Source organism: Clinocottus analis, unplaced genomic scaffold, assembly GCF_023055335.1.
Source record: "Clinocottus analis isolate CAN_PGR_092001 unplaced genomic scaffold, fCliAna1.0.p SCAF_16, whole genome shotgun sequence".
Classification (NCBI taxonomy): Eukaryota; Metazoa; Chordata; class Actinopteri; order Perciformes; family Cottidae; genus Clinocottus; species Clinocottus analis.
Window position 1 is genome coordinate 1,341,190 of NW_027175887.1, and position 25,147 is coordinate 1,366,336.

General features: G+C 47.0%; 1 protein-coding gene across 6 annotated transcripts in view; it reads left to right on the forward strand.

Annotated features, from left to right (window-relative positions):
• Positions 1–25,147, forward strand: part of hdac5 (histone deacetylase 5) — a 54,903-nt gene that overhangs the window by 18,558 nt on the left and 11,198 nt on the right. For 5 of the 6 annotated variants that reach the window (XR_011077590.1, XM_068578663.1, XM_068578661.1 and 2 more), the window contains exons 3-19: positions 12,073–12,159; positions 12,737–13,002; positions 13,135–13,294; positions 13,404–13,509; positions 13,878–14,002; positions 14,838–14,969; positions 15,110–15,219; positions 17,346–17,462; positions 17,720–17,831; positions 17,997–18,110; positions 18,210–18,403; positions 18,486–18,604; positions 18,696–18,891; positions 21,800–21,911; positions 23,761–23,894; positions 24,325–24,445; positions 25,079–25,128. Coding sequence is in view for 5 of the 6 variants with exons in the window: in XM_068578663.1 (XP_068434764.1) it covers positions 12,073–12,159; positions 12,737–13,002; positions 13,135–13,294; positions 13,404–13,509; positions 13,878–14,002; positions 14,838–14,969; positions 15,110–15,219; positions 17,346–17,462; positions 17,720–17,831; positions 17,997–18,110; positions 18,210–18,403; positions 18,486–18,604; positions 18,696–18,891; positions 21,800–21,911; positions 23,761–23,894; positions 24,325–24,445; positions 25,079–25,128 (2,255 nt within the window). In the remaining variant the exon portion in view is untranslated. The remainder of the gene's footprint in view (positions 1–12,072; positions 12,160–12,736; positions 13,003–13,134; positions 13,295–13,403; positions 13,510–13,877; positions 14,003–14,837; positions 14,970–15,109; positions 15,220–17,345; positions 17,463–17,719; positions 17,832–17,996; positions 18,111–18,209; positions 18,404–18,485; positions 18,605–18,695; positions 18,892–21,799; positions 21,912–23,760; positions 23,895–24,324; positions 24,446–25,078; positions 25,129–25,147) is intronic. The other variant, XM_068578665.1, reaches the window with a different exon arrangement.

The window sequence follows — 25,147 nt, forward strand, 5'->3', positions numbered from 1 at the left end:
TTTACAATCAAATATCGTAATGCTGCAGAGATCATATCACAGACTGGAGGAAACTTCTTCGTTTGATTCAGATCCTCGGAGACAGAATCGCACCGTGATCATGTTGAGATGTTTTTTAATAGAAATCAGAATAAAGAAGTAGAAATGAGTATTAATGTTGCGCTTGCAAAATCGGTCAAAATAATCACCATTCGATATTTTGTCAAAATCATTCAGTCCGAGTGGAGAAAACACAAACTAAGTCCCGCCTTCGAACGCAGACGCGCCAATTGTAGCGTAGCATCGGAGAGCCGCGATAAGGGCCACAGACGCTCGTGCCGCCTTTTTTCATCATTTCTTGGCTGGTTTTGTGAATTTGGAGCCATCCTGGTTCAACGCTTTGTAATAGTGATACTCATTTACTCGGAGATGTTGAAACGTGATATGCGTTTCTAAAACGTTGCGTTTTCACGTAAAGTCCTTCAGGATCCGCCCTCTGGGGACCATGAGTGCCTGGACTAAAATGCAGGTCCAGCTCTTTAAACGGATGACACGTTGAGATGGATAATATACCTGCTGCTGCGCCGGATTACAGATTAGAGGAAACATCTTCAAAAGTGATAAGGAGTCATGATCTGGGGACCATGAATGTGTGTACAAAGTCTCACGGTCATCGCCAATTCATTTTTATTGTTATTCAGTCTGAAGTCCTGGAATGAAACCTCTGACTCGATGATGGCGCCGGCTGGTTGAGGATCGTCGAAACCAAAAAACAGGATCCACCTTCTGGGGACCACGAGCGCCTGCTCATCACCAAATTTACCCCCCGGACTTTACCTCCAACCCCGTAGTGTCCCAATGCTCGCACGGCGAACACAAAAAAAAAAAGCAACCCGCCGGCGTGGCTGTCGCGTCTCTCCGGGCGCGCGCCACACACAGGACGAGCGAGTAGTAGCGCGGCATCAACACCAAATCCCGAGAGGAGGAAGAGGTCAGGGTCCCGCGGTGCAGGAACACGACAGCGCCGAGCGCCACCCCCCCCACCCCTACACCGCCTCCCCCACTGCCCCGCCCCAGAGCTGGAGGCTAACTGCGCTCTCTCTCTCCCTCTCTCTCTCTCTCTCTGTCTATATTTATCTCGAGCTCCTCCTCCTCCCTGGCAGGCTATTTTCAGCTTCATCCCCCCCTCAACCCCCTTCATCTCCTGTGTTGTTAAATGCGTCTCTTCTCCTTCTCTCCTTCTCTCCTCCTCTACCGCCCTGCCTGTCCTTTGAATCTTTACAAAAAGAAAAAATCTAACGTGCGGCACAAAAACCCAAAACAACAACAACAACAAAAAAAAAGAATGAATGGAGGTGCAGAGGGAGGGATGGGCGTCGCAGGAGCGTTCCCTGCGTTCCTCCTCCTGCGTTTGTCGCGGCGCTCCCGGGATGAAACGAGGACTTTCTCCTCATCCGTCCAACTTCCCTTCCACCCAGTGATCTACTTTCGCCCTCCACCTCCACCTCCACCTCCCGTCTACCTCCCCTCCCTCCCTCACTCCCTCCCTCTTGAACGCTCATCCAGCAGCTCAAAGAGTGACACACACACACACACACACACACACACACACACACACACACACACACACACACACACACACACACACACACAGGGACTCTCAGACAGTGAATATTAGCCGTCTGACCAGCAGCTGTTTCTGGTCGCTGCTCAAAGCTCGATTGCCCCCCCCCCCTCCTTCCCTCCTCCCTTCTCTCTCCCTCCACCACCCCACTATTTGTTTTCAGAGCCGGGGGTAAGAAGACAGCGTGTGGTCCCTTGCTGTTTTTTTCGGGGGGAGGATTCAAACTCGCGAGTCGTTCTCTTCTCCTCACAATTCTTTTTTTTTTTGTGTTGATTACACCGCTCTGTCCCTCTCCCTCCCTCCCTTCCATCTCTCTCTCTCTCTCTCTCTCTCTCTCTCTCTCTCTCTCTCTCTCTCTCTCTCTCTCTCTCTAACTCTCTCTCTGTCATTCTCTCAGCGCTTCGTTTCTAATTTTGGAAGCATGGAACCTCGGGGAGCGCTCTCCCAAAGCTATTTACGTCCTCGCCTCTCCTCCTCCTCTTCCTCCTCCTCCTCCTCTTCCTCCTCCTCCTCCTCCTCCTCCTCCTCTCCTCTCTCTCGCGTTGGCCAGGAGGAGAGCGGCATGAGGATCCTTTGATGCAGCCGAGCGGGGGAATTCTGCTTCTCCTTCGCCTCTCAGTGTTTTTGCGTTTGTTGCCGTTAGCCGCGGCTAAGGAAGGAAGCGAAAGAGGCTGCAGCGGCCGATCCCTCCCATCAGTCCTCGGCTCGCAGGGGGGGGAACGAGCAGAGTTGTACGGGGCGACGTGATTTGGTAGATCCCCCCCCCGCCTCCTCTAGTGCTTCTGCTGCTGCAGTTTGGTCGGCAGAGACTCGGTGCACCGGAGGAAGCAAAACTTTCTTCTTCTTCCATCTGCAACACACCAGCCACTGTTGCTGCTTCTTTTTTTTATACCGGGGGAACCAGCGAAAGTGCTCCTCGGGGATCAGGACTCCAGGTGATGCAGACGAGACCGGCTGACCATAAAAGTCACATTTCCGGTCCTGCAAAGTCTGCACTTCCCTAAATGTGGATTTTCGTTCCTGAAAGCCGAGCAGAGGAGGAAGGGGGAGATTTTTTTTGGGAACCTGCAGCATTTAAAAGGAGGATTTTGAAGAAGAAATGAAAGGCAGAGGCTACCTGCAAAAGCCCCTCTGAGACTGCAGCCTGAACAGGATATCTTTGTTGGATTACACAATAAAAGCAAAGAGGAGTTTTTATTTTTTTGGGGGGGGAAGAGGCGGGGTGGAATTTGTTGATGGAATTTGCGGTGCTTTGTCATTCCGCTCGTTCTAACAAGAGAAACACAAAACATTTACAAGTTTTCCAGTTTCGAAGTAACCGGTTATTCATTTCGTCCCGGAGCGAGTAATCCACGATTCAATACCTTTTTTTTTAAAGTATCTTTCAGCGCGTGTGTGTCCCTCATCGCCTTCAGCACCCCGAGTTCTAAACCGAACCATGCCGATACCTCGATGGACAAACTGACTGAGACGTTGTTTTTTATATAGCTTTTTCTTTTTGGTGACAAAATCGAGCGCCGCCTCTCGCACTGGCATGCTGTTGCATCCCACGGTGTCAGGATTGTGCGCCATGTTGCAGACCATCTATGAGACGGAGTCCTGTTTCTCCTCTGCCAGCGCAGACAGCCACCACCAGCCTCTGGAGCTCCTGAGTGGCAGCAGGGGCTCCGGCGCTGCCATGCCCACCGCCGGTGAGTCATCATCTGGGAAGGGAGAAGGTAGGGAAGAGGGGAGGGGAGGGGGCGACAACTCTCACAGCAGCTCGGCTCAAGTATCTTTCTGATGGAGGTGTTATGGGGCATCGGACTCACGGTTCGAATCCGAATGAGAAAAGTGTCATTTCTAATGTTTGGTAATGACTTTTTTTTGGGTCTTTTTCTAAGCTCTCCACGTTGCGTGTCAGTGGATTACAGGAGCTGTGTGGTGCGTTCGGGTGTTTTAAACACAACGGGAAGTTAGTTACTGTGGGTTTTTATCAACATGGTCAGCAGTTTGAGGCAATCATTGCTGCTTTTTGCTTCAAGATGTGTGCTGCTTCTGAGTCATAACTCAGTCAATGTTCACACAAACATGAAACAAATATATACATGTGTATGTATTTTCTTAAATGCAGTTGACTTTCAGTGGGTATCGTCACCTCTGACGTCAGTAAACGTTTCAATAAACCGATCTGAGCCATCAGGTGACAGCTGTCCGTCCATTCGTTGGCAAACAGGAACTGATAATAGCTAAACGCATTTTTTGCGTGTACCGTGTGGTTTTTGTTACTTTTTTTGTGTGATGAAAATACATTTAATGTTGATATGTTTTTTCTTCAAATTTGTTATTATTAAAGCAGCAAAACCCTTTTTTTCTTGTAATAAGCTTGATTTTATTTTTTTATTGCCGTCAACCAATCACACTGTGCAGACCAGATTGTCAAACACGTCCACCACAGCGGGCAACGACGCAAAGGCTCTGTCGTCTGAACTTTTTACCCTACAAAGGCAGCGCGGGCCGGATCCACGCCATCCGCTCTTACCCTTTCACAATAAAAGCCCTTGACATGAACACAGCTTTACTGTTTATCAAAAGGAACTCACGCAATCCGATAGCCCACGGTAGCTTGAGGCAATGCAACAATTGACGGCCCGCCGCTGCTCGGGGTCAATAGGATGCTGCGAGTTGGTCTTCTGCCCACGCCGATCGACTCGAGCCTTCTCATTGTCAAAAGGGTTGACGCCATCGCAAATTCCCATCCATGAAGAGTTTTGATGCAAAATATTTGCAGGCGATTATTTCGCTGCCCATTTACCAAAATGTCAGCAGATAATATATCAAAATAATAAGGCAACAGAACACTTCCTGTTTACATCCCCTGGAAGCCCTTATTGTAGGAAATGTAGTTTCAAAGCTGAAAGCAGGAATATGAAGGAATAATAGCCACAAAATCTCATGATGCCATATTTACTGACCCAATCAGCTAACTATTAGCAAACCCAACGGACATAGAAACCAGAAGAACTCAATCATTTCTAATTACAAACGCAACTAATACATCTCAAGGAATCCCTCAGACTTTCAAGGCGAAGCAGATCCTTGAAGCACAATAACGTCTCCCTTCTTCACTTCTTCTTTTTTTTTTTTTGTGTAATTTCTTTTTTAAGGAGCAAGAACGCCACGGGCGCTGTTCCATAAATCACACTCTCTCGTGATTCCCTTGCAAAGTCCCATCCACACTGCTGCACACAGCTCGCCGTTGGTTTAGGGAGCGTGGATGGATGACCTTTGTTTGGGAACTTCTCTTTTTGAGACTTTTTTTTTAAAAGTATTTTTAAACGCGAAGGTGCGAGGACACTCCTTTTTTCATCTCCACTTTGAGTCCCTTTAAGTGATGGCACGGATGCTGAACGGCCATCTGGAGTGTGAGCAAAGAAAGACCAAACGTCTCGTCGTTGGTGTTCAACTCGAGGAGCCGAACGGGTTGTGGCCGCCTACGCGGGGTGAGCTCGGGGGCTCGAAACCTCTTGAAGCGAGCGCGCTCTTACGTTCCAAGCAGGATCTTCTTTCTTTTTTTTCCTTTTCTTTTTGCGGCGACATTTGCTGGCTGACATGTGTGTGTGTGTGTGTGTGTGTGTGTGTGTGTGTTCAGACTTTAACAGGCTTATGCGTTTAACGTGAAGCCGGTGCACGCCCGCGCAATGATTCGATGGCTCGGCTCAAGCCATAAACGACCACGATTTGTTGTCGAAGCCCGGTGTAACACGACAGACGGCATCCTCTTTGGATGACCTACAGTCTGCCAGCCCATAATACTTCTGACCCACCCGCAGTCTCTATGGCAACGCCACACATGTGACTCCTCTCTCTCTCTCTCTCTCTCTCTCTCTCTCTCTCTCTCTCTCTCTCTCTCTCTCTCTCTCGCTCTCTAAGCTTCTAATTTGTTGAAAGTACACACAGCCATTATACTATTTTCGCCTCCCTCTCTGTCTCTCTCTCTCTCTCTATCTCCCCCCCTCTCTCTCTCTCTCTCTCTCTCTCTCTCTCTCTCTCTCTCTCTCTCTCTCTCTCTCTCTCTCTTTCTCCCTCCTCTGGCTTTTTTTAGTGTTTTGCAGGGCTGATGTCATAGTGCCTATTTTTCTTTTAGCGGCGCAGACCGAACAAGACAGGGGGTGGAAGAGAGAGAGAGAGAGAGAGAGAGAGAGAGAGAAAAGAGAGAAGTGAAAAGACGAATATTGGTTTCCAAAAATACCTCCAAGCGGCCGCAGCAGCAGCAGCTGTGTGAGATCAGAGAGACGTTGGGGGACAAAGAGGGAAAAAGTGTTCTGAACCGGACATCAAAGTCCACACCTCTGCCCTTTCGCCTTCATGAAGCATTTCTTCTTTCATAATCAGCATCTGACGACGGCTGTAGACTGGAAAACGTAACGGGGAGAATGGGATGAGGGAGCGAAGACTTGGGTTCATCTCCGGCTCGATACGGAGCACGTCCCCGACCTCGCTGGCTCAGTTCACCGCTGAGGTCGTCTGTCAAGTGTTTTTAGGTCGACCGCTTTTCTTGCCTCGTCCCCGGGTCGCGCTAACTGTTAACATCTTCTTCTCGAGTGTATCCTAAACTGAGTGGAGCTGGTAGAAGGCTTCAGACGGTGGTGAACCGACAGCGAGCGGCGGTGCAGGCCGGGGCTTCAGTCGCTTTAGAGGAGGCGGTAGCGTTCCCGTCCAAGGCCGAAGTCGGAAATTCACAGTTGTTGGATTCTTAGTACAGAGCTGGTGCGTTCCACTGGTCCAATCAAAATCAAAATAAAGTTACTGAAAGTGTTCAGGGGACTCAGCGGGGGGGTTTGCCGGACTGGGCCTCCCGTCACCGGTGTCGCGTCCTGCCAAGGCGTGGGTTTCGAGAAACGCAAAGGCGGGTTTTTTTTGTGGGGGGTTTCGTGATTGAGAGCTTCTTGCCACAACGCCAGATGAACTACGTCACACCCACACAGGTCAGACTGTCGTTGAGTAGTACGAGATCCGAGCGGCGCCAGATGGTCCGCGTGTCTCGTGAAACAGTTCTGGTCCAACGGCGTCTGAAGTGTTAACGCGTAAATGACAGCTTCCTGGTTTCAAAGAGGCAAATTCTTCCAAGTGTAATTTAATTCCCAGTTTGGCTCGTATGTTTGTAGTATGTCAGATGAAGGTGAAAAGAAATGTTAAAAATAAATATATCGGGTTCTATGGGCAAGGAGAAACACTTTTTTTTAATAAAGGTTCCACCTGTAACCCTTTTCAGTCGGTTCTACCCAGAACCCAACGTAAAGGGTTTTAGATACTTCAAACCGTTTGTGAGCGTTCTCACCAAAAACCGCCTGCGAGAGGTTTTACAGAGAGCCTTTCTTTGGTGTGATGGTTCCACCCAGAACCCTCACCCATAACATTTGATAAAAGTGACAGGTTTTTGCCAACTTAGGAAAGGATTGCCGATCTTTCATCAGATTTGGATCTCCAAAAGAAGCATCGAGTCAAGTCCTTTGTAGCGTTTTCAGTTGCAATCCATGAGAGCAATGACATCACTGGAGATGTTGCTCAACTGGCCGTATTCATTCGTGGTGTTGATGAGATTTTGGCGATCAGGAGGAGTTCCTTGAGTTCATACCTGTGACAGACACAACTACAGCCAATCACATTGCTAGCGCTCTCGTAGGAGCGCTGGACCGGTCGGACTGGACTGGACCCGTGCTGTCAGTGAGGATCAACGATCAGGAGAAAAACAGGCCTTGTGACGAAATTCATGTCGAAAATACAAGCTGCAAATGGAGGATAACATTTTTAGACATTTCACTCTATTTTTCACCAGGAGGCATCGTGTTGCAAGTCGTTGAAGTCAGTGGCGTCACAAACGAGTGAAGCCACTGGGGCTCAGTGGCTCAGTGGTTAGCATGCCCGTCTTACAATCAGTAGTTCAAGCCCGGCTCTGCTACTCCTTGTCGTTGCGTCCTTGAGCAAGACGCTAAACCCCTAATTGCTCCCCGTTGCTGTGTCTACGGTGTACAGAGCAGACATCTAGGTTGCTTTGGATAAAAGCGTCGGCTAAATGTAATATAACAAACGCGTCTCAAAGCGAGGGAATCTACAGGCAGATAAATTCATTTTTGTTCTTTATGTTTCCAGTTTATTGTTGAAAGACCTTACAATCGAGTTTATCATCCAACAACCTTTACCAATGATTTAAACATAGAGGAATATTGTTGTTATGTATGCATTATGATTTTACTGGTCCGGCCCACTTGAGATCAAAATGGGCAGCATGTGGCCCCTCCCACTAGAATGAGTCTGACACCCCTGATCTCAGGGTGCTAACAAGAGCCCACTTCCTTTCTTTTAGCTCTTTATCCATCCTGACCCTGTTTAACAGGTTGGCCCGGGCCTTGGGAACCACGGCCACAGCCTTGGGCCAAAGTATACTCACTCAGAGAATGAATCACATTACATTTAATAGTTAGCATAAATTATATCCCAAACACTTGTAGGCTGATTCCTATTTGGAGCTAATTTATATTTGTTTTTGTTTTTTTACATTTATTATTCATATATTTATTTATTATTAGTTTTCTGTTAGAGTAAAACTGGGTAATAGAGTATCCATTTTAATTGTGTCATGCTGTAATATAATATAGTCATCTATAATCATCACAGTCGCCCACCTCAGGGATCAATTGATTAGTCGTTGGTTAGAAAAGTAATTGGCAAATATTTTGATTCCTAATCGTTTTTCAAGCCAAAATGCAAAGAATAATGTACTGTGCTCACATATTGTCACAAAGGGCAGAAGCACTTTGACGGCCTCACCATTGTCTTTGTTTGTTATTGTTTTCATGCATCTTCAAGACGGAGCGATCGATGGATCGATCACGACTGCGGTCTGCACATTGATCTGAAATGGAACTGGTTGTTGCAGAGGTGTTGGTAGCGGTCCAAGGGAGACGTCCACCTCTAAACAATCTGTGCTTCTGTCACAGTCTTCATCAGTGTGAGCCAACTATGTGGAAACGCGTCATGATTTAGAGTTCTGAGCAACATGGATGTGTTTCCAGCAGGATTCACCGGCGTTGAACTGCGTCCACCTCGCGTTCGCTTCACTGCGTCCGCCCCGGGCGCTGGAATGTGTAACGGCAGCGAGCTGAAGTCGGTTGGATCCCGACATGATTGACTGAAATGTTGCCTCTTTGTCAGACGGCGCGTGAATTGCGAGAGTGTGTGTGTGTGTGTGTGTGCGTGTGTGTGTGTGTGTGTTTACCAGACTATAAATGTCTTCGGTTTGACGTCAGACGCTGGCTGCTGTGGAATGCTGCTCTCTTGCCAAAACGGACCGTTGTACACACACACACACACACACACCACACACACCACACACACACACACACACACACACACACACACACACACACACACACAGGGGACAGTGTGTGTGCTGTAGTGGAAAGGGGAGACACGTGCGTCACAGCGAAACACCAGAATATTTGTTTAGGTAATTTAGATGTGAGTGGCTACACACACACACACGCACACACGCACACACACACACACACACACACACACACACACAGACACACAGACGTATGTATTCTCAGCTCACAGTTTTGGGACTTTTTAACAATTTTCTTTTCTTGAAATGGTCGCAGCGACTAAACTAACTAAACGGTTACAAACCAGAAAAAGTGTGTGTGTGTCTGTGCGTGTGTGTGTGTGTGTGTGTGTCCGTGTGTGTGTGTGTGTGTGCATGCCTATGGAATTGTAGTCTCTTTATTCTGCAAGATGGAGCCAGAAATAAGCGATGACGATGGATTTCAATGAATGAGTTGTCGATAGTACGTTTCTCTCTCTCGCTCCCTCTGAGGTCAGAGGTCAGCGTGTCGTCACGATCCTCCCCTCGCGGGGCTAATGAGCTCGACCTAATTGTGTGTGTGTGTGTGTGTGTGTGTGTGTGTTTTGATTGGCTTTTGGAGCCACGTGGGACGCAGGAGCAGAACGTAAAGGGATGCGCCAGGGAAACAGGAGGCGGCTAATCTGGGTATGGAAAGGTCGCAGGTCAGACTACGCAGGAGGTCATGCCTGATTTGGATTTCCTCCTCGGCCTGCAGACGGGTGATATCCTCCTGACACTGATCCGATGGGACTTGGCTGGCCTGGAGGGTGCTGGGGGTCAGCCGAGTCCAGGAGAGCGTAGTCAGTTGGCACAGGTTGGGGGTCACTGTCCTGCTCAAGGGCACATCGATAGCATTGTGATGGGATTCCAAGAACCCCCTGAACACACACACACACACACACACAAACACACACATACTCATCCCTCCCTCCCCCGCCGGTCTCTCAGGCAGTGTGCTAACATGTTGCAGCTAAGCTAAGCTGACAGGGCGCCTCCTATCTGAGTGCTAACATCGTAGCGCACACTGACGGCGTAGCAAGCTCAACACACACGCGGTGTGTTTCCATCCAACCCGGATTCAATATTGCCCTGAATGTCACTTTTCTATCTTAATCTCCATTAGAATCTGGTGTTGGTATCACTTCTTATACACTTTATATGTCTTGTTGTTGTATTTAACCGTTTTTTTGGTGTATTTCTTTTACTTAATTTCTTTTTTTCTTTTTCTTCTTTCTTTTTTTACCTTACACTTATTGCTCTTGTGTTCTGTCTTTATAATTTCTTTTATACTTTACCTTCTATTGTTTGTCTATGTTTGTATTTTTTCATTCTTCTTCTTTCATTCTTCTTCTATCTTATCATCTTAAATGCATTTTTCATTTTGTAAAGTTTGAAAAGTTGGTGTGTCAATAAAAAAAACACCCCAAAATGCTTATGATATGGGATTTAAACGTCCAATGAAGAGATGGAAAACATCAGGTTCGTGTGACGCGACAGAGACCATAAACTCAGTTAACTCGTTCAACTTCTTATTGGTTTGACGAGCGTTCTGTTAAATGCATATTCGTGTTGCTCATGCATCCTTTAATGGGGCAGGACTGGAGAATTGAAGTTCCCAATGCACCCATTTAACCTCCAGGTGTCCACACAATACCGTCCAGCCGCAGAGCAGGAGTTCCCCTCTTTCTAAACGCTTCTCTCTTTACGGGTCGAAGCTTTTCATAAAGCCCGTACAGATTTGAAATGAGTCGCGACTTTCCCGCATCGTTCATTTTAACGAGCTCAGAAAAAGTCAGCCGGCGCCGCTCTGGTGCCCGAAGCAGGAAATCGGTTTTAATCTGTCACACTGATTAGCTCAAGTGTTGGCCGCCAAATCCAGATCAGTACAAGACGGAGAGTCTTGTACTCTTGTGTGTGTGTGTGTGTGTTTGTACAGTTTGAATCCTTCTTATTGCGCTAATAATGCTGTAATGCATCATGCTGGGCTGTTCCTGCAATTCTGTTTTTATTCTTTCTTTGCGCTATTTGAACTACTCGTGTTATAAAACCGATCAACCTTTTATTACTGCGTAGTGCTAAACGGACACACATTTCAATTTTAATCATGATAGGTAGGATACGATGAGTTAATCTTGTAATAGTCCCATTGGAAATATGCAGCACTGTTTTATTTTGAATACTAATGAATTCAGATATTTACACAATGTGCATGTTTTATTGGCACAAATGGTCTCTTGTGCACTTTTTTAATAATACAGCCCAATTCTATAATTCCTAGCAAATTATTTTGCCGCTGACCCCACTCCGAGACACTGGATTAGCCCATAGGTAGACATGTACATACAACGTTGAGATGTCTCACATTGGTTTGTGGAAAGAGGTTTTGAAGCCTGAAGTTTGGCTTTTTTGGCCGTCGCCATCTTGTTTTTTGCAACCATTGGACATAAGTGTCCACATTTGGACTGTAGTGGAGTGAGGTAGAGACGCCATATAACGGCTCTGGTAGCAATCTGTCAATCACAATGTAGCCCCGCCCTACAGCATACTCCCCTTATACCACCCTACAGTCTATTGAACTATAAATGGAGCATACTTTACTAAATGAACATCATGCTGTGTTGAAGAAGACTTGAAACCAGAGATTGAGACATGATCTCATGTTTACTGAGGGGCTTCAATCAGGAAAGAAGTAGAGTCATTTTCTATCAACTTCTATACAACCAGAGGTTTTGCCCCTGGTGGTCAATAAAGAGAATGCAGGTTTGGGACACTTCTACATTTGCATCACTTTTCAGGCCCCGAGGTTGCCTCCTGGTTCAGCCTCACTGAGTATTTGATCGGCGAAAGTCGTGTGTTGCTAATGTTGACACTCGGCTGATTCTAAATCAATGCTAGGCTAGTGGCTATTTTTAGGTTGCAGGACGTCGGGGTGCTCTTCTCTCACGACGCTCTCGTATCCCATCTGAATGAAACGGGACCCGCCTGTGCGCGCATTGACTTATGTAACAGTCTGACAACAACTTCCGGAATAATCAATCGGCCGTTCTCTCTCTCTCTCTCTCTCTGTTTGTTCCTCCTGCAGTGGTGGAGGTGAAGAGCAGCCTCCCATCGGGCATGCAGAGCCCAGTAGGAACAGCGAGCGAGCAGCGAGGAGGAGGCGGAGAAGGAGGTGAGTACAGCGTCAAGAGTTACTTAACCCGTTGAAAACTGTGGAACCAATTTTGGCTCCAAACCTTCTTTTCCGCTGTGTTTGAGTCGTCGTAGGAACCCCAAATTAATTCCAATTCCTGTGTTTATTGTATATTTTTCTTCTGCAAATGTATAACTGCAAAAAAAAAATCTCTTTTAAAAGATCTTTTGATTGTAACTATGAACATCCAGCATGATGTGAGACAGATTCCACAAAAACGCCTCCTGGAGCGTTCAATAAGACACCTTTTTGGAAAGTTCAGGACCTAAAGAATCAGAATCTACAAGAAAATAAATCTACAATAAAACAAAGCCTTAGCTCGTTATGAAGGAGTTTCAGTCAAAAAAACGTAACTTGTTTGGTTAAAAAATGGAAAAATTCCGTATTTTATGCCAAATGATTTTGTGAATGGGGCATGCTGGGACTTTAAATGGGAGCGGGAGGATTTTCGCCCACGCTTTCCAAAAGGTTAAACAACACAAAGCGAAGTAATGAAAGATTTTTTCGGGATAAATAAAGCCGACCTCCTTGTCCGTCGTCTCTTTTTTTTCCCCAGGCGGGGGTCCAGGAGAAGGCCCAGGAGGAGGCGGGGGAGGCGGCCCGGTGGATCTGCGGACCGAGTCCAGGGTGGGGTCTCTGTTGTCTGGGGGCGCGGCGGCGGTGGCGGCCGACACGGCCATACGGGAGCAGCAGCTCCAGCAGGAACTGGTGCACCTCAAGCAGCAGCAGGAGCTGCAGAAGCAGCTGCTGTTCGCCGAGTTCCAGAAGAAACACGAGGTGCTCACGAGGCAACACGAGGTCCAGCTGCAGGAGCACCTAAAGGTAGGTACCCGCGCATTCAGGCACCACGGCCGCATGACTGCCGGTCTATGGAGCGTGAAGAAGAAGAAAAAAGAAAGCTCCCCTCCCCTCGTCACCTTAGTAAAGTGTGAATGTGTCTGTGTGTGCGTGCATGTGTGTGTGTGCAAGCAACAACAGGAGCTGTTGGCGGTGAAGCGGCAGCAGGAGCTGGAGCAGAAGAGGAAGCTGGAGCAGCAGCGGCACGAGGAGCAGGAGAAGCACCGGCTCGAGCAGCAGCTGCTGCTGCTGAGGAACAAGGAGAAGGGCAAAGAGAGTAGGTCCCGCCCCCCCCGCCGCCGCCGCCGGACACCTACGAGGCGTTGGCAAGCGTTTTTTGCCGCGATCGCCGCCCCTCACTCTTTTATGTCTTTCTTTTCGAAAAGGTGCCATCGCCAGTACAGAGGTGAAGCTGAAGCTGCAGGAGTTCCTTCTTAATAAGAAAGAGCCCGGCATCGGTGGACTGAACCATTCCTTCTCCCCAAAGTGCTGGTGAGGATTTTTCTTTTTGTGCGTCTTCTGTACTTGAAGTTATTTAACGATTAGAGTTACAAAAGCAAAAGATGATTCTCAGTCATGGATCAGAGTGTGTGAACAGCGTCCTCTCAGCACGGTTTTGTAGACTGACCCGGGCTTGAAGGGACAGTTCAGATTTATTTATTTGTAAGTGGGGTTGTCTGAGGTAATTATTCATAGAAAATATGACCACAGTAACAGGAAATAACAGCAAAGGCATTCTAGGAAATGTAGGAAACGACTAAGCAAAGTGAAAATGACACTTAGACACTTACAATTTATTTTCTCTGTCTCTCTGTTTCTGTGTGTGTGTGTGTGTGTGTGTGTGTGTGTCTGGCGTGCAGGGGAGCCCACCTGGAGCAGGGGTCTCCTCCGCAGAGCAACACCCCAGGAACTCCTCCCTCATACAAACTGCCCTCGCTGCTGGGGAACTACGAGGGCAAAGACGACTTCCCGCTCCGCAAGACAGGTAGAAGAGACGGATACAGACAGTGGAAAGATGTGTGTGTGTGTGTGTGTGTGTGTGTGTGTGTGCGCGTGTGCATGTGTGTATGTGCGTGTGTAGCCGTTCGTGATTTGTCACTTTGACATTTTGCCATTTAAAAGTTATCTGACGAAGGATTTTGCGGAGGTGGAGTGTGGTGTGTTTATGTTAAATATGTGTGTGTGTGTGTGTGTGTGTGAGTCAGTGTGAGTCTGACTCACCAGGGAAGAGGTAGCCCAAACCTAAAGAGAACACGCACACACACAAACACACACACACACACACACGCATACACTGTTTCAGTTCCAAGCAGGCGACAACCTCTGCTTTCATAGTGAGTAGGGCATACATGCCAATGCAGAAGAGACGTAAACTTGCATTCTCGCTGATGTCCATGAGGGGGGGACTCCTCTGGTTGTATAGAAGTCAATGAGAAAATGACTCTACTTCTGTCTTGATTTATTCCCTCAGCATTGTTTATGGTCTCAATCTCTAGCTTCAAGTCTTCTTCAATACAGTGTTCATTTAGTAAATAGTTCTAGTCTCAACAACAACCGCTAAAATGAAAAATTGCTGATTCGTGCATTTTAGATATGTCTACTGTGTCCTGGAATGAGACGTCTGCACCAAACATACACATGAACACTTCTCTTCACAATCAAACAAATAACACGAGAAGAAGAAAGAAATGGAAGGCCAAACTAGCTCAGCCCGAGTGCCAATTAATCTCATGGAAACACGGGTCTCTCTCTCTCTCTCTCTCTCTCTCTCTCTCTCTCTCTCTCTCTCTCTCTCTCTCTCTCTCTCTCTCCCCCTCCAGTCTCGGAGCCCAACCTGAAGGTGCGCTCACGGTTGAAGCAGAAGGTGGCAGAGAGGCGGAGCTCTCCGCTCCTCCGCAGGAAGGACGGAACCGTCATCAGCACCTTCAAGAAGAGAGCCATAGAGATATCAGGTGAACACACACATGCTGCTCTTACTTCACGTGGTGATTGTGTGTGTAGTGGGATGTGTCATGAGTATTTGATGAACTAACTTGAAGATGAATTTCTCTCTCTCTCTCTCTCTCTCTCTGTGTCTTGGTCTCTCTCCCAGTCTCCTCTCTCTGTAATAGCGCTCCAGGTTCTGGTCCCAGCAGTCCCAACAGCTCCAACTCCGCTATTGCCAATGGCAACACGGGGTCGGTCCCCAACATACAGACGGAGGTACATAAACTCTTTATTTTATGCTTTAGAGTCGTGCTCAGCGACTCATGCACGCCTTTAATGTCTTCATATTGGAACCCTGCAGTCCGCTGGAGACATAGAAATTTAAAATCAGAACCTGTGCAGAAATGAATACGTCACCAGCTGTAACGGAGAAAATTAAAGACATTTTTTAGTTGGATAATTAATAAAGGATACGACTTGAATAATTTTCTCAAGCTGAAAAAATTTAGGAAAGTATCTATGTATTCAAATTTGATGACAGCCGATTGTTTTATTTAAAAATTCAATACTTAAAGACAATTATTTAGGTTTGTTGAATTAGTTTAGGTTGTACAGATTTTGTGATGTGAAGCATTTGATGATAATCCCAAGAAATTAGATGATTAACCTTGAACGTGTTAACAAATTGTGAGAAAACAAAAGCACCAATGTTTGAATTACAGTTTCAAGGATGAAAGCAAAATGAAACAAATTGCAGATGTTTAAAAACACAGGTCCAAGAAAAATGTCTCGACCTCCGGTGGAAACTTTTATGGAACTGGAAAATATCTTGGACATCCTTGAGTTGCTATTTAGGGGAAAAATAGCAGCATGTCGTCAGCGTAGAATTGATGAGGAATGAGTTATGAACAGAGAGACATATTTAATGCACAGTAATGGGGTTTAAAATAGAACATGGCGGAGCTCAAAGGTCTCTGCTGTAGAGAAGAAACAAACCTCTCTAAAAGTGTCAGCATGAACACTCAGCAGAGCTGCATCAATACTTTGGTGCAGCCTGAATCTCTGTAGATTATCTCCCCAGGTTATGTGAATCACCGAATACTCAAACTTAACAATTTACTTGGGAGGAGTTTATTATGGACTTAACTGTATCAACGACTTCCTTAAAGGGCAATGTGGACTCGTCGTCTTGAATTCCAGCGATCACTGAACAGATGTGAAGACGTTGTGGGCGTTTCCCTGTCGGAGTGTTCTGCTCAGAAACATGGTCCTCCTCTTATAAACGGGGATAATGAGGCTTGTAAATGCCGGCTCGCAAGAATCAACATCCTTTATCCCAATATGTGCAGGTTTGGCTTTTATATGAGGATTAAAGCCTGGAGACAATTTAGATCATTGGCATATGTGTTTGATAGGGATCAGGGCACAACAGGAACTTTAAAAAGCTAAAGCTGCCACACTGGCAGCTTTAGCTTTTGGTTGCAGGAAACTAGTATTTTTTCTTTTTTTCAGCTATTTATTAGTCACTTTGGATTTGCTTTAAATGCTCCTGGGGCATATGAATGGATATGATTGGTTAGACATTCCTGATGGGCAGGTGGCATCTTACACGGTAGCTCCTCCCATGATGACATGTAGCGTTACACAGCTCTGAGTGGTCGGGAGACTAGAAAAGAGATATACAAGTCCCTAAATTTGTTTAATTAAGATATTGAGCAATATACATCAGCTTAATAATGAAAATGTGAAATAAAAAGTGTTTACAGTACATGCTAAATGGTACATACATTGTTCTGACAGCAATATTTAAATATCCCTAATGTTAGAAATATTCAATAATTCTGTGCACATCTTGTAAATGGATCTGTACTTGTGTAGCACTTCAGACCACTCAAAGTGTTTTAACACTACATGACGTCATTCACCCATTTACACACTGATGGGAGGAGCCACTATGCAAGCTGCCACATCGGGATTATTAATCATTCACACACCGTAGGAGCAGCTACTGGAGCAATTTAGGTTTTTTTTAAGTGTCTTGCTCAAGGACACTTCGATATGGGCTAGCGGAGCCGGGATCGAACCGCCGATCCTCTGAATGAAGAACGACCCTGCTCACCACTGACTCACAGTCGCCCTGTTTTTTATTTTTACTTTTACAGTTAAAAAATAATTGCCCAGGGAATCTTCTCCAGTTATTAAATATGCATTAAAACAGTCAAGTCCAATAAAGACGCTCTAGAAAGAGGATTCAGAGAGTGAAAAGACTTAAAGATGTCAGAAAACGTGGATGAATTTACATCAAATGACCATCAGACACTCATCTACCACTGAAACTCCACGGAGTAAGACTCTTTAGCTAACCTGTCTGTCTGTCTGTCTGTCTGTCTGTCTGTCTGCAGCTGAGATCTCTCCATCAGACGCTGGGGGCTGATGGGACGTTGAGTCCTCTAAATCTCTACACCTCGCCCTCCTTGCCAAACATTTCCTTGGGCCTCCCCACCAACACTCACATCACGGTGGGTCAACGCGGCACATGCGCACTCAGAAGACACAAAGGCGCACAGAAACAACGCACTCTGTGACGCCAGCGTCCTTCAGAAGAGATTACGTTTAGTGAAGTGATTTTCACAAAATGTCGGGTTGCTACCATAGTGTCTTAAACCGTTAAAGTGCTTAAAGAAGTAAAAAACAAACTGCTGACATGATGCAGGTTGCTCGTTGATTTGTATCATCTCCAGTGTGAATATGGTGATGCCCCTTCTCCTTCCTACAGACCTCCCAGTTACTGTCCAACCAGCAAGAGGCTGAGCGTCAAGCCATCCTATCGCTGCGAGGGGGCGGAGCTCTAACAGGGAAGTTTCTCTCTACATCCTCCCTACCGGCAGGTAAGCTTCAGCATCGCTCATTATGACAATTTTATACTTTAATTATTATGTTTATGTAATATATACATCATTACTACTGTGTATAAATAGGTATGCAAATTAACGGTTTTGTAAACGATGATTTACTCACATGGGGAGTCATGACCTAATAATGTTTCTTTGCAGGGGTGGGGCATGAGGTGGAGACCACGCCCCCCAGCTCTCACTCCGCCCATTCCTCGTTACTGCAGCACGTACTACTGCTGGAGCAGGCCAGACAGCAGACTGCTATGCTAGCTGGTACACACACACACAAACACATTTAGATCCATGCTAACATCCGGGTCAATGTCCGGCCATAACTCATTGTCTTTCCGCTGTGACCCTGCGCCCACTTAGTCCCCATGTACAGCCAGTCGCCGCTGGTTACGGCAGAGAGAGGCGTGTCCAGCGGCATGCGGGCGGTCAACAAGTTGCCTCGCCACCGGCCGTTGGCTCGGACCCAGAGTGCACCTCTGCCCCAGTCGCCTCAGGCCCTGCAGCAGCTGGTGGTCCAGCAGCAACACCAGCACTTCCTGGAGAAACACTACAAGGTAAAAAAAAAGAAGAAAAAACATTCACACGCGCACACATTCACACGCTTTAACACAAAGCTTACACACCTGATGTGTGTAGATGCTGTCCAAAGGGGCGGAGCTTCCCAGGCCGCCGCCTACCCACCCAGAGGAGACAGAGGAGGAGCTAACAGAGACCAATGACATGCAGGAGGACGACGAAGGGGCGAGCCTATACAGGTGTGGCACTTTTGACAGCAGTTCGTATCAACCGAGTGATCTTTACCTCTGTACACCGTGTGTTACCTGACACGGCATTCTGACCAATCAGGCTCCAGAATGAGGGCTCAGACGACAGCGCGCCCTCCTCGGAGCGGCTCGGCGTGCACGCGAAGAGCGAGGAGGAGCACGGGAGCGTGCACGTGAAAGGGGAGAGCACAGAGAGCGAGCTGGACGAAGAGGAGGAGGACGACGACATCATCCAGCTGAGGGAGGGCGACGAGGACGAGAGGGGGAGCTACACGCAGGTTAGCATCTCTGAGGAGACTGAATGTGCTGCCGCGTGCAGGTTTTTACATCCAAAAGTGTGCGTCTCAGCAGCTCCTCGCCGCCGCCGCTGTTCTGAGATAGTGATTCCAAACCAGCGGCGCAGGCAGCCCGGCGGACACGGGAGAGATTGTGGAGCAGCTCCACCGCTTGGAGAAGAAAAAACAATACGTGTTTGAAAAACGTTGGCTAAAATGACTAAATAACCTCCGCGAAGGCCGTTTTCATACGGTTCAATTTATTTTGTATAGCCCAAAATCACAAATACAAGATTTACAATCTGTACACATGACATCCCTGTCACAGGACCTCACATCGGATCAGGAAAAACTCCCCAAATAAAGATAGTAAAAACCCTTTAACAAGAAAAAAAATGGAAGAAACCTTCAGGAGAGCAACAGAGGAGGATCCCTCTCCCCGGATGGACAGAAGCAACAGATGTCATGTGACCAGAATGAGCAACAAATGAAAATATTGGCCGATAAGTTTTCCCTATTCCTGCTGTGAAATAAATACAAACCGAAAACACAACCACCTTAGTGGAGGTCACTATTAGATATCAGTGAGAGACAGACACATTGTTTTGTTTTAAAGGAGTGTTTGTTGAAACACAAAGCTTAAAGTAATAAATGGTGGATGAACTAATGGTTGGTACGACTGCACACAATACCAACCTTTTTATATCAAAAAGGTTGGTATTGTATGTTTAGTATTTGATGCTGCTGGTCCTCTTTAACCCTCCACTATTTTCACACTGACCCCATATTACAATATGCACATAAATATTAGACAACACATACATTAAAGACACAAGTGGAATAATGAAGCTCTTCAATTCAAACCCCCAGATCAGATAAACCCAAAGTGAGCCAGTGTATCAGCCACTTGAGCTGACCCGGGTTGAAACGACCTCCTTTGGAACATGACGATGATCGCCGACGGGTTACTTCACTCATCTGACGGCAGTGCGGGGGCGTCTCCGGGGCTTGTGGGGGATGCGGGGGGTGCGGGGTGTTGAACCCCCGGGGCGTTTCGGTTGCACGATCTCATCGTCTCACCGGGGCATGAATCACACCGAGTGCATCATCGGCCGGCCTCCTGCTGTTTGCAGCCTCGCTGTGTGTTTGCTCCTGTTGCAGATGTTTCGCCGTGTGTTTAGGTATCTTACTCATCGCGGCTCAACCCCCCCTCCCCCCACCACCTCTCTACCGCGAGATGGCTCCCGGGTGTGTTAGCACCCTCGCACTATTATTTTCACACACGAAAGCCCCGTTAGCGTGCCCCTCTCGAGTACTCCTGTTGCATTTGTTTTGCTGTGTTCCTCTTGTTGTGCTCCTTCCTCAGAGAACACGTCGTACGCAGTTTGTGTGGACAGCTGAGGCCCGTTTCATTTAACCAAAATAATTATCCCTGTGAATATGCAGCGCATCAACCTTCCCAAGTCTGCTGCCAGTGGAGCGTTCATGACCTACGCCTATTGGTTAGGTCCTCTTCTGCCATTTAAATCGCTCAGCTCGTCACCGCAGAAATACTGCAGTGTCAGCTGAAGCCTTTTTCTTCTTCTTCCACCTAACATTATTTAAACAGAGCTCATGTTGGGAGGACCACCAATAATACAAATATATGTATACATATATATGTATATGTGTTCACGCCACAGCAAGGTGGTCGATGACTGCAAAGGGAGGGGTCGAATAATTCCAGATCTTCATATTGATATTGTACCATTACACATACATTACACGTTATATTATCCTATAATTTTAGCCAAACAGGATATTGTCAACATAATTGGCAAGTGTTATCGATTTTCAAACTCTTTGCTAAATTTGCCTCAAAGTATAATGCTATTTACGATCCATTAGTGAAGCCCGTCGGTTTGCAGAACAGCAGAGCAGCTGCACACGACTCCTCGGCGGGTTGGGCCGCTCTGAGAACATTCAAAACAACTCAAAATCACTCGTCACTTAAGATGGAATCTGTTCGTGCGTGATGCTTTTTCATCAGAAGAGCCACAGCGTTACAGGAGCGCGTCGCCCAAAAAGAATGTAAACATTTAAAACATCAGCAGAAGTAGTTCACATACACACTTACTTCCTTTTCATGATCTTTTTATTTATTTATTTGTCCTGCCTGATGAATGGATCGGTCCAAAATCTCCGCTCGGGTTTAACTGAATGAGATTTTTGATTTCCTCCATAAGCACAGAAAGTACAGGATGACTCATCCGCAGAAAGCTTTGACATTTTACAGAAGCAGGAATAAGGGTGGGATTGTGTGACATGTACATACGGTCAGTCAAGCTCAAGCAGAGACAGACACACACACACACACACACACACACACACACACACACACACACACACACACACACACACACACACACACACATTGCTGACGCTGCAGTGACATCACCAGCCTGGTGACTCAACCACTGGACTCGTTGCTGTGTGTCTTCCTGTACGTCTGTATATCTTGAAGTGTGTGTGTGTGTGTGTGTGTGTGTGTGTGTGTGTGTGTGTGTGTGTGTGTGTTTTAGTGTCCACCCACACATGATGAGTCATCCAGTTCGCAGCAGGGTGCACAGCAACACTCCCTATATATAGATGCATCAGAATACGTGTGTCTGTGTGTGTGTGTGTGTGTGTGTGTGTGTGTGTGTGTGTGTGTGTGTCTGCAGAGCCCGGTCAGAGTTTAAGAAAGCCGAAATAGGAATGTAATTAGTTGTCGTCATGAAAAGTGTCGTCGCTGCATCGATCGATTTGATTTTCTATTCAATCAGTCGCCGTGCACACACACACACACACACACACACACACACACACACACACACACAAACCCACGATCTCTATGAATCACAACTTTCTCTCCTCTCTCCTTTCCCATCAGGCCTTGCAGCAGCTGGGCGTGTTCCAGTCCCCGTTGCCCCACAGACCTCTGGGTAGGGCGCAGTCCTCCCCCGCGGCCACCGTCAACCCCGTCAAACACCTCTTCACCACCGGTCAGTGTCTCTGTGCTCACGTCTGCTTCCCCGTCGTCGCGCGGAGGGTTTTTATTTAGCCGCGTCAGTCCGCCCACCGAAAGACACCGTGTCTGTTGCCTAGCAACGTAGGAGGGTGTGTGTGTGTGGGGGGGGGCATCTTTGTCGGCTGATGGTTAAGATGAAGTAAGGCCGCGGTTTTCCACACCTTTCCTGTTGTGACTGTCGGGTCCGTACGCTACGAGTATCAGGATGCGATCAGCCGCTACACATGGAGGCTCGGGTTGAGGCGGAGACAATCCAGACGAGTCATCAAACGTGTCGCTCTCCAGAGTTCTCTTTTTTTAATCTGTTTCACATCAAAAGACCTCCAGGAGTTCATGGACTCTCTTGACATGAGCACAAGTTGCATCATTTGTTCACCGTTGCGTTGTTTTGTGGTTTCAAGCCTTTCGGGGGTAAAAGTAGCTTTGAAAACGTGTGTGCCCACCAGGGGTGTCAAACATACGACCTGCCGGATTAAAATGACAGGAAGAAAAGGAAATGTGACACGAGGAACGAGGAAAACTGTGACTGATAGGATTGCCAATCTTTCAGCAGATTTGGATCTCCAAAAGAAGCATCGAGTCAAGTCCTTTGTAGCGTTTTCAGTTGCAATCCATGAGAGCAATGACATCACTAGAGATGTTGCTCAACTGGCCGTATTCATTCGTGGTGTTGATGAGATTTTGGCGCCACCGTGGAGTTCCTCTACTTCATACCTATGACAGACACCAATACAGCCAATCACATTGTTAGCGCTCTCGTAGGAGCGCTGGACCGGTCGGACTGGACTGGACCCGTGCTGTCAGTGAGGATCAACGATCAGGAGAAAAACAGGCCTTGTGACGAAATTCAGGGAGAGTTTTTTTGGCAATTCACTGCATTTTTTACTGCAGGACATGGTGTTGCAATTCGTTAGAAGTGGATCACGTCATGAGAGTGGTTGTCTAAACTGTTTGTGCGTCACAAGCAGTTCAGACAAAGCATCTGCAGAGGAGAGCCCAGGATAAACAGTTCATTGTAGAAAGACCTCAAAATAGGGTTTATCATTAAAAATACCTTCACCAATGTTGTTATGTATGTGTTATTATGCTTTACTAGTCGGCCCACTGGAGATCAACATGGGACCTTAACTGAAATGAGTTCAACACCCCTGGTTTAAACGTAATCTCCCTAAAAAATGCCAGAGGTGATGAGTGCACAAACGCGATGACGTCCACCGCGATAGACAATGGAGCCCTTCTCTTAGCGGAGGAGTTCCTTTGCTTCATACAAGGTCTCAAGTCGTAAAATTTAGGAAAACTCCTCGTGATAAGAATCCTCCTTTTTTTTAATGAACCGATCAGCTGAACATCGTCACAGTGGCTCTGCGGGCGCACATCTGGAGGAGCCCGGCGTTCTCAGGTCGCTGCCCGCCCAAAGTCTCACCGAGTGTAATGACCCTCATGACCCTCGTGACCCACGAGCCCCCCCCCCCTCCCCTCTGCATGTCGTGTTCACGGTGGGTTCAGGAAAAAGGCATTTCAACTGAGCTCCGCGTCTCACTCACGGTTCACTTATCGCTGCTGCCCTCTTGTGGCGCTTGTTTGTCACTACAGAAATACACAGAGAAGGACCATTGACATGTGTGTCTGTGTGCGACGGTGCTTTTGCTTTGCTGTTTATTTCTCTTTTTTTTACCCAACATTCCCAGGTTGTCATTGGCACGGGTCCATTATTAGAGTTTTGATCTGTATGTTTGGTTTGAGAATACGTGGTGTTTATCTCTCTCTCTCTCTCTCTCTCTCTCTCTCTCTCTCTCTCTCTCTCTCTCTCTCTCTCTCCCCAGGGCTTGTGTATGACAGTCTAATGCTGAAGCATCAGTGTGTGTGTGGCAACGCTCACATCCACCCAGAGCATGCTGGGAGAGTGCAGAGCATCTGGTCCCGACTGCAGGAGACGGGCCTACTAGGCCGCTGCGAGGTACGTGTATGCACACATGCACACTCACAAACACACAATCGGGACCTTTGTCTTCACAGCAGAGCTACACCCACAATGCCGAGAGGTCATGGTTGGTTTCAGGCTATCCCAGCATGCACTACAATACGCTTCTAACATTCGCCTCCCAGAAGTGGACTTGAAATCCTTCATAGCAGTTACACAGCTGATCTTCTCTTATCGTCATCGTCATCATCATCATCATCACCGTCACACTACACACCATATGACACAGCATGTATACACACTGTTTGCTTTACTACAGTTGATTCTAGTAAATGCCAAACATCCTTTTTTGGGGGTGAAGGGGATACAAATGTGATGACTCCTTACTCAGGCTCTCTCTCTTTGTGTGTGTGTGTGTGTGTGTGTGTATGTGTGTGTGTGTGTGTGTGTGTGTGTGCGCGAGCAGAGGGTTCGAGGGCGTAAAGCGTCTCTGGATGAGATCCAGTCCGTCCATTCAGAGTTCCACACTCTGCTGTATGGAACCAGCCCGCTGAATCGACACAAACTGGACCACAAGAAGCTGCTGGGTACCTGTCTGTCTGTCTGTCTGTCTGTCTGTCTGTCTGTCTGTCTGTCTCTCTGTCTTTTGTCTGTCTGTCTGCTAGGCTGTCTATCTGTCTGTCTGTCTGTCTGCATGACCTATATCCCTATATATTATGTAGCTGTGACACATGTATACAGTATTTCTAATAAACTCTTCCACAGTCTGAGAGTAGTCTACCTCCATGTAGATAGCTTCATGTTTCATTAGCTATCTGCTTTTTTTAAGCTGTAGAAGTCCTAAAAACATCCAGATGATGTTATGAACCGTGATTTAACTGCAAAAATGAAAAGGATGCCGAAATAACGACATCTGTGAAACGACACAAACGGCTTTTAAAGAGTTTGGATGGATCCCTGCGATGCTAACGCTAACAGTGTAGCTGCTCCATTGACAATCAACGTGACGGTTCATACACGCACATGTCTACACGTAGACAAACATGAGTTACTATCTCACAGACGACATGATATTTAGTTTCACTTGAGGACACGTTGAGGACAACTCCAACGCCGATGAGCTTTCGGAACACAACAGGATGCAAATCCCACAAATGCTGCGTCTGTTCAACCTTTAGGCAACACAAGATGTGTAGTGACCTCTGCTCTGCTTGTTCCAGGTCCAATCAGCCAGAAGATGTATGCTGTTCTTCCCTGTGGAGGAATTGGGGTGAGTGTCTCTCTCCGTC